General features: G+C 35.1%; 1 protein-coding gene across 5 annotated transcripts in view; it reads right to left on the reverse strand.

The window, feature by feature from the left end:
- Positions 1 to 1562: 1562 nt before the first annotated feature.
- The window catches only part of Tbce (Tubulin-binding cofactor E), a 29358-nt gene continuing 17859 nt past the window's right edge, over positions 1563 to 13061 (reverse strand). For all 5 annotated transcript variants that reach the window (XM_083111962.1, XM_083111963.1, XM_083111961.1 and 2 more), the window contains exons 7-12: positions 12076 to 12205; positions 7987 to 8118; positions 5104 to 5278; positions 4267 to 4332; positions 3416 to 3564; positions 1563 to 1708 (exon numbers count right to left, since the gene is read on the reverse strand). In XM_083111962.1, the coding sequence (XP_082968088.1) occupies positions 1616 to 1708; positions 3416 to 3564; positions 4267 to 4332; positions 5104 to 5278; positions 7987 to 8118; positions 12076 to 12205 (745 nt within the window). In that variant the 3' untranslated portion in view covers positions 1563 to 1615. The remainder of the gene's footprint in view (positions 1709 to 3415; positions 3565 to 4266; positions 4333 to 5103; positions 5279 to 7986; positions 8119 to 12075; positions 12206 to 13061) is intronic.

Below are 13061 nucleotides of genomic sequence, written 5' to 3' on the forward strand. Positions count from 1 at the left end.
TCAGCGCCTCCCTCGTGTTCCCTTGGTACTGTTGTCAGAATGGAACTAACGACACCCTGGAAATTTGGTTTTCTTTCAACATCCAGCCGAGGCTTAAACTGTAGGTCCAGTCCCTAATAAACTTTGTGCATAAATTGGACTTAAAACTCCAAATCAACCAACTGTGGGGGAGTGGTTATCACAGTGTGCTATGACAACAGGAGTTCCAGGTTTGAACCCTGACCTGGGCATTTTTTATGTTTGTCCCTTCATTAATTTTATCGTATCTTATTCGATTAACCAAATTTAACAAAAAAGCGACCCTAAGTAACAAAAATCAAATCATTGATTGATTGTTTGATTTGGTTTACTTTGCTTTGCTTTTGCACCACTTTTGGTTAATGGCGAATATGATACAATAAAATTGATGAAGGGACACACACAAAGAACACCCATGGCAAACCCGTTTTTCGAACCCGGGATCTCGGGCTTAGCAGTCAAATCAAATAGTTTTTATTTTCGGAAGGGGGTAGGAGTTATGTGTACTTTTTTAAAGCTGTAATTCCTCATTTTGCAATCTTTTTCCTGTCTTTGACTTTGACACACTTTTGTTTTAAGGAATAGTGTCCCCTAAAGAGGGGGAGGGGGATATGACCCACACCAACCCCCCTTAGGCATGCCACCCCAAGTGCCAACGTCACTGATAAGAATAAAACCTATTTGACAGGAAGGTATATAAATTATGGCTTTATCGAATCCAACCATGTAGATTGAGTTGCATCTTTTGCAAATATGTATAAAGAAACAAACTGTTGTACTAACAGGATGTCTACCTACTGGAAAACCTGGAAATGTCAGGGAAATTTAGTTTCTGGAAAAATCAATATTTTCGCATTAGTACACTAAGAGTAGGTTTTTGAACAAATAAAAGGACAAGCCAGAAATTTTAAATTTGTTGTGTTTGGTATATTGAGTATTAGTTATAGTAGAAATTGCAATTTAAAGTCAAAGTTCATGTTTTGAACGATTTTCAAGTAGAGATCTATTGCACTCAATGGCTATTGGCATTTACCACTTTCTTCAGGCAACTTTATGTTGCATTTGGTTGATATTAGCATTAATACATATGGCACTAACTTTCACTATGTATTATACTATACTTATGACTTTGTATAAAAAAGAATTTTTTGCTATTAGTCAATACATAATATGTCCCCTGATGTCCATTAAATGGATTAAATACATGAATTGTCCTAATGGCTTGGTCTGGAAAAGTCGGGGAATTTGGTTTTTTACAAAATTGTAGACACCCTTTACTAAGTGAGGGGAGTGTACTAATGGAGTGGGCCAATCAGCAGAAAGGCTGAATTGGGTAAACACAGAATACTGTGTTCTGGTCCATTGTAAAGAAAATAACACAAAAGATTCATAATTTGCATTTTTCAGTTTATACGTCAATAATGTCAGCTGTGATAACTCAAAATTGTGGTATTCAAGATCACCAAAATCCACTACCAGACAGTCCTATGATATGCATGTGCATCTAAAAGTTGGAGATATGTGAAATGAAACATATATTAGTATATTAATATAAAACTTTATTTTTAACAATTAGATTTAGTCATTTAAGGCAACACTACCACTGCACACATATCTTTCCCCCATTTTCTACCGAGTAGTAGGACAGCATCCTCAAATCATGCTCTAATGGTATAACAACATCAGGTTCCTAAAATAAAATATTCAGTGATCAGCATTACGTGCTATTTCTTTGAGAATTATACACTCCTCACAAAAGGTTTGGGATATTGTTACATTAGGTGATAGGCACATCCTCGGAATGCAACACATGGTATCTGTGTCTGCTGGACATACTTGTGTTTTCGTCGACATATGCCACCGTGTCCATCATCTATTGCCTAATATTCCACACTTGTTGTGCCTAATATAACAATATTCCAAGCTTTTTTGTGAGGAGTGTATTACAGAAAAACAATTTTATCTCCCTTTCATCAATGACATTCATTTAAGAGGGTATAGTACAGTTTTGCATAAGGTGCACATTTATTAATGCATGCAAGTATTAGAAAAACAAGACTCAGAGTTTTAGATTATAGATGTTGCAGTTGTACATGGATCTTAAATTCATTATTAATCTAGATAAAGTTTATTAAAAATATCATTAATAAATGTGTTTCAATTCCCATGTATTTTCTTATAAGGAATGAAAGTGCTAAGTTGTCGCATGTTCCTAGAGTACCTTAAAGAATACTTCCATAAGCACCCATGTAAAAAATCTGTCACACAGCTCTCATGTAGGTCCTAGTGCATCCTGAATAAAACTGCACCTCTCATCCTAAAAAGCCAATATACGATTTACTTTTTGAAATTGAAAGTATTTGCCACATAATTTACCTAACGATTTTCTTAAATGATCCCATTGTTTATTCAATTTCAATGTTTGTTATTTTCTGAATTTCTTAAAAAGTGGCTAAAGCAAAGTCCAAAGAAGTAATGATAAATAAAATGACCAAAGGTGCAACATCAAAACCACCTTGGTTCATCACAGAAAGAAAGGAAATTGACGATTTATTAATAGGCCAGTCAGCCCTGTCTTCAGTATGATGGGTTTATCGTATTTGGTCCTTTCTTATCTCAAATCTATTAACTTTTTAATGAATTGCTAATTTCATTTTCACCCATCAAAAAAGAACCAGGTTTAGTTTGATAATTTAAACTAAGAATATAGGTACTAGGATTGAGCAGCTCCCAATCCATTGTTTCAAATTTAATGACCAACACAAACCGGTACATTTCCAGAGTCTCTAGTATCTTGTGGAGTCTGCAAAAAATACACGACACTTTTAAATTATGCATTACTGTGTAGCAAAATGAATTCTGTAATTAAATTATTGCTACATTGTATTTTAATATTCCAATTATCTATTAGTAATTATTTGAATATTTTAAAGGAAAATTCTGGTAGATTGGTGTGGTATAATTGCGATGGAATAGTTTTATGTTCATAAATATTATGAACACAACTTTTAATTGTTACAATGTACAGGTATAAGCATCAGAATAGGTACTGGTTCAGAACTAATAGATGTGTTCCAACTTGGGTCACTTCATTTATAGTGTAAATGACGTGGCATGAAGTACTATCTTTTTTTAAGAATATAATTACAATTAGAATTGAGAGATGTGGTAGTACATAAATACGGAGAAACTAGTACTAGAGTACTAGTTTCTCCGTATTTAGAATTTTATTTGTACATGCACATACGTAGAGGCTAATACTTATTCCAAAATTAAGTCAAGCCTCTGGTATAAAATAGACATTTCATCTTCACAAATTTTTGAAAACAATCACTAATCTAACAGCACAAATATCCTAAGTTTTATTTCGCATGTTTTGCATAAAGGAAAAGCTTACCTTTTCGCTAATATAGCACAATGTTGGGATTTCCCCTGCAGTGTTAAATAGTCTTTGCACCATTCCCTTCAATCTCTGAATTTTCATAGTCTCTGGTACTTTCTTAACAAATGGCCCTACACTGCTATCTTCGCTATAAATGGTCAGAGCTAGAAAACTGTTAAGGATTTCCTAACATTCAAATTTTAAGTTCACAAGTGAATTTTACATTCACTTGGGAGAAAAAAAAAATTGTCTTAAAATTCCAAAACATGTGTAGCAGTTGCACTGAACAGTCGAGTTAAAACCTACTCATGTAATGGTATTCACATTATAATGCCTCACATGCAGATTGTTGGTGTTAGATGGGGTTACTCATGTTAAAATAAAAAAACAAAAAAACAAATACATGTATATGTCTCACTAAGCTGGGTTTCTGAGAGCCATCTGTGTGAATCTTTACTTTGCTGGGTAAGATGGGATACATTAACCAGTGTCTATAATCTTCATCCAAGACACGATAATGTGAATTTTGAGTACATACATATCCCCCCCACCCCAAAATTAACCTTGACAAAGACAAATTTGAAAGCTTGACATGAAGGTATTATAAACTCTATGCAAAATTGTATGCACTGAAAGAAAGGTTTCATACCAAACAGAAACATGCCCTTTGAAGGCCTTCCAATGGATTGCAGGCTTATCCGGCATGTGATGCCACAGCAATGTGAAGCATAGCTATTGGTTGTTTCTTCTTCTTGGTGACATGTTACTTATCATTTATCACTTGTGTGAATGCTCCCTTATATATAAGTGAACAGTAAATAAACACACACTGAATCAGATAACCTCGTGAGAGAATAAAAGGATACTTATCAACATGTTTTTCAATGTAGCAGGTTTTTGCAAAACTTCACTCTCTTCAGGAGCTCCATATTCTGAAAATCAACACAGAATTACAATTAGAAAAGAGCAGATGATGAGGGTTTATCGGTAAAATTGCCACTAATTTTATCAATCTGATATTTCTCAAATAGCCTGTAATTTAGTGCAAAATTCTGTCATATTGTTACTTATTTTTCATTATTTTTTCATCATATTGTTACTTATTTTATTTACATACATATAATTCAAATACCCTGTTTTTGTACAATGTTTAAATATGCAGTTTCTTTTTCAAAGACAAAGGGCATTGCAGTCACCTAACACACATTATCTATACAATAACCCATGGCCAAAAGCCCGGGATGACCAGGGCCTACCTACCGACTGCCAGCCTCAATCCCACCTGCTGAGGTGGGAGAACCAGTTACGGGGTGACATGTGGTCAGCATAACAAACCCCCAGTCAATGTAGGTTTCAGTGACCAGGTTACACTACTCATTTGTAGCTCACTAATTTCCTCAAGATAGTGGGTTGCCACTGGTCCTCAGCACAGGCCAAAATCTCATGAGACTTGAAACTGCATGCGTTCCATAGCCGTAGCCCAAAGCATGACGCCTTAGACCACACAGCCATAGCGCTGGACATGCATTATCTAAGAACATAAATAAATCATTCGAAACTTTATATCAGGTTGGTAGAAGACCAGTACAGATAAAACTTTCATATTGGTTCATTCCTAATTTTCATTAAGTTATTTGTGCAAACCAAAAGTCAAGCCTTTTTCCCTCTAACACATAATTTGGCTACAAAATCCATTCACTTACTTTGAACTAATACTGGATATTTTGGATGGCTTTCTAAGAAAGTCTGCAACAATTTGTTGTCTGTTGAAGTTTCATGGCTACCTCCAGCTTCAAACCATCCACGTCCAAACTTTTTCAAGTAATCTACTTCAGCCCCTCTCCTTTCATCATTCTCAACAGGACAACCATTCAGCACCTATCAACAAAAAAATTTAACACAATTTATTAATTGTTGGTATAACCGATTAATTGGTACTCTCGGAGTCATCTAATGTAGGCCCATAAGTTAATCTGCAAAATTGCAGATAATTCTATCCATGCGGTATTTATATAATTAGCCTGCAACTCTATGCAAAATTATACAATTTCTGTTATTACTATGGAGCAGATGTTGATGACCTAAAAAATATAGGTATATGACCTATAGAATGTCCTAAAACAATGGGGGGAAATGACGTAAAATTTGCAAAAAATGACCATTAAATTTGTTAGTTTCAGCTTAAAAATTGAAATGAAAAGAAAATTGAACAAAATGCAATCTTGCTTTAAAAAAAAAACCGACACAATAAAGGACTGTCACCAGTTCAGCATTTCTTTTGCTCGTAAATTGCAATCCTGCGAGATATATATAGGTCTATGTTCACCTTGGTGAAAAAAGACTCAAGAATATTACCAAAATTAAAGATGTGACAAAATATGACGAAACAATACACCGAATATTGCGAAAAATGCCAAAAATCGGGGAAAATGACCTAAAACCTGAAAATTGGCAGAAAATGCAAAAAAAATCACTTTAGAATTACCTATTTTGGGTTCTAGACGAAGTGTAATATTGTGTATATTTAATGGGCATCGTGTCCGAGATGTCAGAAAAAAGATGACATTTCATCAACTTCTGCTCCCTAGTTATTACCTTTTATAAAGGTGCTAAACATGTTACGATGCCAGGAGGCAGGAGTGCAGGTTTGAATCCCAGTCTGGGCATGAGTGTTATTTGTGAGTGTCCCTTCATCATATCATCACTCCTCCTCATCCTCGTGATTAGCCAAAAAAATTGGCAGAAAGGCGACGTAAAATAAACAAATCAATCAATATTTAAAGATAAAATCCATATCCCTTGTTTTGTAAAGTAAAAGTCAAAATAAGTAGTTACATTTTCAAAGACAAAACCTATTATTGTCACCTCAATTAACTGAGTAGGTTAATAAACCATTCATGTGTTTTTCATGGAATATTTGCAATTTTTGATCAGTAAAATATGGATTTCTAGCATAATTAAATTTTATACTGGTTCTTCAACTGTATCAACAAAAATTTCACATTTCTATTATTGATTACATAAAAATCTAATGCTCCATGGTATGAACACTTGAAGGCCAAGCCCTGCCAAGTGACTATTCATTGGATGGTATAGTCACGGACACTTCTGGGTTGTAATAATCCCATTGAATCTGTTACAACCCAGAAGTGTCCATGACTGTACATGGTCAGCATCACTGCTGTTTTCTGGCTTTATGGTTCACTGATTTGTTTTTAAGCCCACTTTATGCACATAGGCTAATCGGGACTGGACCTACAATTTAAAATGGAATCTGAACCACTGTGCCCTTCGCCTCCACCAGTTATAGAACCTGGGACCCCTTGATTACAACTCGACGACTTTACCACTATGCCAACGGGGAAGCCCTTTCTGGCTTTGAGCCACCTATCTACATCTTTTCAAGTGTAGAGAAGACAATAGATGAACACAAGCACCACATACGCAACAGTGAAAGACACAGGTCAAAAGTAGCCGAACATGCATGAAATGAATCACATAGAAATCATTAGAAAATCATAACAGTAATACACAAAGAACCAAATTGGAAACTAAGGAAAATCAAAGCATTGGCCCATAACCTTATACAGTGAAACCTCAATTCTACGTTTTTCAGGGGATGAAGCCGAAGAAAGTTAAAATGCAGGAAAATGTAAAATTGAGGAAAATTTTATAACATTTTGCTAATTTGGGACCATCAAGATTGAATGTATAATTCGGGAAACGAGGAACGTAAAATCGGGGTTCCACTGTAATTCATCCCGGTGTAGAATTCAAGCAAATATGGTCACCTCTCCTCAAAATTTTAGAAATACTAGTATAAGTGGAGCAAAAATTAGTCCCGAATTCCGGGAGGTCCTGTGGAATAGTTGGTAAGCACATTGGATTTGTAGTAAAATAACATGTCTGCTATAGGTTTGATCCTCACCACTCACAAAAAGGAATTTGCTTCACCTGAAGATGCGAGAAGAGGCACTCTCTCAAAACGTAGTGTTAGAATAAGCATAGTCAAAGGCACTAGACATAGATAATGTCTAGTGTCTCATATTTATGGTGAATAAAAGATCGAAGATTTCGGTACAAAACCTGGGCACATTTTGGGTTTGAAAGCAATGTATAAAAATGGCATTTCGGTGTTAAAGTGGTCAGTATAACCCTAAATTTTATTTTAAAAACCACTTATTACACAAAGTAAAGATTCTCGTTGTTAAAAAAACTATAAATTTCATGTTTAATTTCTTTTTTCTGCATTTGCAGTTCATTTCCATCATATTGTGACAATATTATGGTAGGAAAATGCACCTCACAGCTTTCAAAAACATTAAAAATTAACATTATAGTTTGTTATTTCATTTCGTGTTTCTGTAAAATATGAAATATGCATGCCTCTAATAATGTTCTTTTAGGATTGCAAATCTTATATTCATAGTTTATCACTATCCAACAAAATTTCACATCAGTATATTCCCATAAAATTATTCAACATATATAAATAATAAATAAATTTACATGCCTTTTTTCTGCAGGTGTACTTGTGCAGTTTGACACTACTTGCAACATTTCAGACCGGAATTGACGGAACTTACCTTTAAATTAGTTACTTTTGCCACAATGATTTGCCTCCCTGTGTCCAGTGACTCCTTATCTAATACTGGACATTCCCGGATGGCTAAATCCTCCAATTGTGCCAATTTGTCCAACTCATTGAATGCTTCCCACTTTAATGAAGAAAATAATACATTGTGGTACAAAATCAAATTGAAAGGAAGTTCAACAGCACAGTGGCCACGTGGAAAAAAATACAAGTCTTTGGTCATGCAGTTCACTATTGTGTTCCATCGAATATTATCATTTTTATCCACTATTTGTCAAAATATATCTGGTTTTATAGCGAGAATCTCCTTTTTAAAGTATACTGGTTCACTTACCAAAAAGTTTATACATTATTTCACTCAACTCATTACAGGAGGGAGGAAATACTAGATCGAGTGAATTACATTTGTATGTTGTGAAACCAAATAAAAATGCATACAGGATATCTTAGGATATTACTTTAATTATTATTTTCTTATTTTGTGAAATGAGAGACACCGTAGAAAATAATTACAGAAAATCTAGGAGTCACGTTTTCCGCGATGCTGTTTTCTAGTTTGTTCTATTAATTTCAGTGGCCACTAAAAAACTTCCTCGTTCAAACTAATTCTTTTTCCAAACAAAATTCACAAACTAGCTTCTTGTGGTCTGGACACACCCACTTTAAACCTTTATAACAAACTTTTGCAAAGACATTCTTACATATATGCAAATACTAGGTGTCCGAAAACACTCCTGTCAATGGTCACATGGATCACTATTGTGCTCCACTGAAATGTGAGCTCTATAACAAATCGAACAATGGATCTCTTTCAAATAAATGCTGAATGAATAGAGTTCCAGGACTGCTCCAGGAAAGTATACTGGGAGTAAAGGTCAACAGTGTTGCCAAACAGCAGTAACATGCAAATATACATGAGTGGATCACTGCAGTTTTAAAAAAAAATGTAAGATTTCCAATTTAGTTGATACCATTTTGAACCTCACACAATTCAAAATACCATGAGAGGGTATCAGTAACAAAATATAATCTGATACATTCAGATAACAATATCACTATCTAACCAACACTGTTTTACCTCCGGCATTCTAGGCAAACTTACCTTTCTATATTATATTTAGGTGTATGATGCACTATGGGGTTTGATACCATTGGAGAAAGTTTAATTCTTTCAACAAATGCTTGAGACATATATTAAACTGGGACTACAGATGTTTCCTAAACTTTCTTACCATCATTCTCTCATTGCACTGTTGCAGTTAACATAATGGTGTAAAATGCAATGTTGATTAAATCAATTAATTCTAATCAACACACTAACAAAAAAAAATAGTATTTGCAAAAATATCACTTCAGATAGGTGAATTTTTGTGAAGCCTACCTGAGAATCTATTCTAACATATATTTGCATTGTTTTATGTAAATATTAAACAAGAACAGATCAGATTCCATTCTTTTGAGATTAGCATGCAAGCTGGGTTCTAAACAAGGGTTCAATTTTTTTTATTGTCACCATAAATGTAACGGATTTAAAAATTTGATGTAAAACAATAAACAGGAACTATACAACTTGCCACATATGACGGCAAATCGACACACACATGCAGTACGTGATGGAGAGTCATGTGACTGCAACAGCCAATCTGCATCACTTGTACTGAAACTGCCTATCAAAGATAGGGCCACCAGAAATTCTGGTAATATCAACATTTTCTCTGTAATAAATGTTTACAAATCAATAAATAAAAAAACTATACTTACTTACTACAGGGTGTCCCACGAACGGCGCAACTGGGAATTAAGAGTGGCGTTACTTTGTAACCGAAACCTGTACATACATAAGTCATACACCAAATGTTAGCCCTGTCCAAGTAGATATTTTTAAACATAGAAACAACAAACGGGGTGCAGTGTTGTGCATGCAGTGTTGCCAAATGTAAGTGAAAGTGTAAATTTATTTTTCCACAAAGCATGGAAAATTGCATGTCAAACATTTGTACGGAAATTTGGATGTCAATTTCCACCTTGAGTAGGTGGACTATTTCGCCATCTATAGTTCAGAGAAGAAAACCGATCGTTTTCGCGTATAGCCTATAGCCAATCCTGAAATGCCTCGTAAAGGCGTAACGGTCCAAATGGGTGTTTTAAAAAAATTATGAGGTACAGTGGCAACACTATTGATGTTTGAAGGCAACAAAAGGTGTGTTTAGTGATGGTCTATGACATGGAAATACTGGAAACAGGAAAAAAAGAAAATGAAAATTATGGTGAAAAAAGTGTTACTTAACTACTCCTGGCAACCATGCAATGTGATAAGAGCACCCACCGAATGAGAACAAAAGAATCAGTTAGTTGTGTACTCAGAACTGTTTGAGCCGTGCATTTCACATTGTTCGTAGGGGAAGATTAGAATTGTTCTGTGAAATGAAGTACTCTTTGGAAGAGAGGGTGTTCATTGTGGAATATTATTTTTGTTCAAAATCGTACGCTAGTGTAAAAACTGTGTTTCGCGAGAAATATCCGAATAACAGTGTTCCAGAAAATTCGACGATATATCGACTTGTTTCCAGATTTCGTGAAACAGGATCAGTTAATGACAAACCCTACCACAGACAACCACCAGTTTTGACACAAGGTGTGCTGCAGGATGTGGAGCAGAGAATATCACAATCTCCCAGGAAATCTGTTCGTAAACTTGCTGCACAGTCAGGTGTATCAAAAACAACAACTCACCGAGCGTTAAAACAATTGCACCTACGTGCATATAAGGTACAGGCTGTTCAAGAACTGAAGGAAGCAGACAAAGGTGCACGGGTAAGATACTGCAAGTGGTTTAGAAATTTTATTAGAGACTGGTGTAAATATTTTGGATAAGGTTTTTTTTCACTGATGAAGCATGGTTCCACTTAAATGGATATGTCAACAGTCAAAATTCTCGACACTGGTCAAGTAACAATCCCCATTTGTTACATGAACAATCACTTCATCCACAAAAGATCAGTGTGTGGTGTGCAATTTCGCAGAGAAAAATAATCGGTCCATTCTTTTTCAACATAACAGTTGACGGAATAGTTTATCGTGACCTTATCACACAGTTTATTTCTCTGTTGGAACGTGATGAATGTGATTGTTGGTTTCAACAAGACTCCGCAACATGTCACACGTCTAATGCAACTTTAGACAGCATTGGCAGCATTTTTTGGCGATCACATTATAAGCAAAAACTTATGGTCCAGTCGCTCCCCGGATCTGACGTCTCCAGATTTTTTCTGTGAGGTTATTTGAAACAAACAGTTTACATTAATAACCCGAGAACACTTGATGATCTAAAAATAAACATTTGCACAGCCATTAACAATATAAACCAATCAACCTTGCATAAAGTTGCTTCCAACATGATAAAACGTGTTGATGAATGCCTCAGGGAAAATGGTTGTCATTTTCAACATCTTTTGTAAAGCTACACTGCCTGTTACGTGCATTGCATGGTTGCCAGGAGTAGGTAAGTAACACTTTTTTCACCATAATTTTCATTTTCTTTTTTTCCTGTTTCCAGTATTTCCATGTCATAGACCATCACTAAACACACCTTTTGTTGCCTTCAAACATCAACAGTGTTGCCACTGTACCTCATAATTTTTTTAAAACACCCATTTGGACCGGTACGCTTTTACGAGGCATTTCAGGATTGGCTATACGCGAAAACGATTGGTTTTCTTCTCTGAACTATAGATGGCGAAATAGTCCACCTACCCAAGGTGGAAATTGACGTCAAAATTTCCGTACGAATGTTTGACACGCAATTTTCCATGCTTTGTGGAAAAATAAATTTACACTTTCACTTACATTTGGCAACACTGCATGAACAACACTGCTCCCCGTTTGTTGTTTCTATGTTTAAAAATATCTACTTGGACAGGGCTAACATTTGGTGTATGACTTATGTATGTACAGGTTTCGGTTACAAAGTAACGCCACTCTTAATTCCCAGTTGTGCCATTCGTGGGACACCCTGTATTACTTAATAAATGTCCAGCATGATTAAGAAATAAGATATACTATAACAAAAATGAGAGCTTACCCGATTTATTTTGTTTTCTGTAAGAATCATTTTCCTTAAATTTGGAAAGAGTTTTGTCTTACTCAAACTTGGACAATCAGGAAAAGATATATCAGTTACTGGAATGCCTGACAAAATTAAGATCTGCAATCTGAAATATTAAATATTAATGACGAGTTAAGAATTTCTATTTGATGACAGAAAATTAAAAATAATAACTAACTAACTCTCTAGCTTAAACCTGAAGGTTCATGGCTGCAGCAACACAGGCCTTCCATCTGTCCCTATCCTGAGCAAGATCTATATACTCTTTTCCATCCCTACCGATTTCCTTTAGGTCCATCTCAACGTTGTCCCTCCATCTTCGTCTTGGCCTTCCTACAGGTCTCTTACCATCAGGTTTCCCAACAAGAATTCTGTAAACTCCTCTTTCCTCTCCCATTCGTGCCGTATGGCCTGCCCACCTAAGTCTTCTTGATTTAATCATTCTAATAATATCTGGACATGAATACAAATTATGTAGTTCTAAATTATGTAACCTTCTCCACTCACCTGTCTCCTCATCCCTTTTAGGTCCAAATATTTTCCTAAGGATCTTATTTTCAAATACTCTCAATTTATGTTGATCTTTCAATGTAAGGGACCAAGTTTCGCATCCATATAATCATACAGGCAAAATTACTGTTTTGTATATTTTAACTTTTAGTTTCTTAGATACTAAACGAGAAGCCAAAACTTTATGAAGAGAAAAGTAACATGCATTTCCTGAATTAAGCCTGCTTTTATTTCCTCTTTAATATAATTTGCATTTGCTGGTATTATTCCTAAGAACTTGAATTTGGAAACTGGTTCAAACGAGTTGTTATCAATAATTAGATTTTGATTATTACCTCTAATTGATTATTACCTAACACTTGGTTTCGGCCTGTAAGCATATATTTAGTTTTATCTTTGCTAACTTCCAAACCTATCTCTTTAGCTGCTTTGAAAAATATTTTGGCATTATT

The sequence above is a fragment of the Lepisma saccharinum genome, chromosome 25, assembly GCF_977018435.1.
Source record: "Lepisma saccharinum chromosome 25, izLepSacc3.1, whole genome shotgun sequence".
Classification (NCBI taxonomy): Eukaryota; Metazoa; Arthropoda; class Insecta; order Zygentoma; family Lepismatidae; genus Lepisma; species Lepisma saccharinum.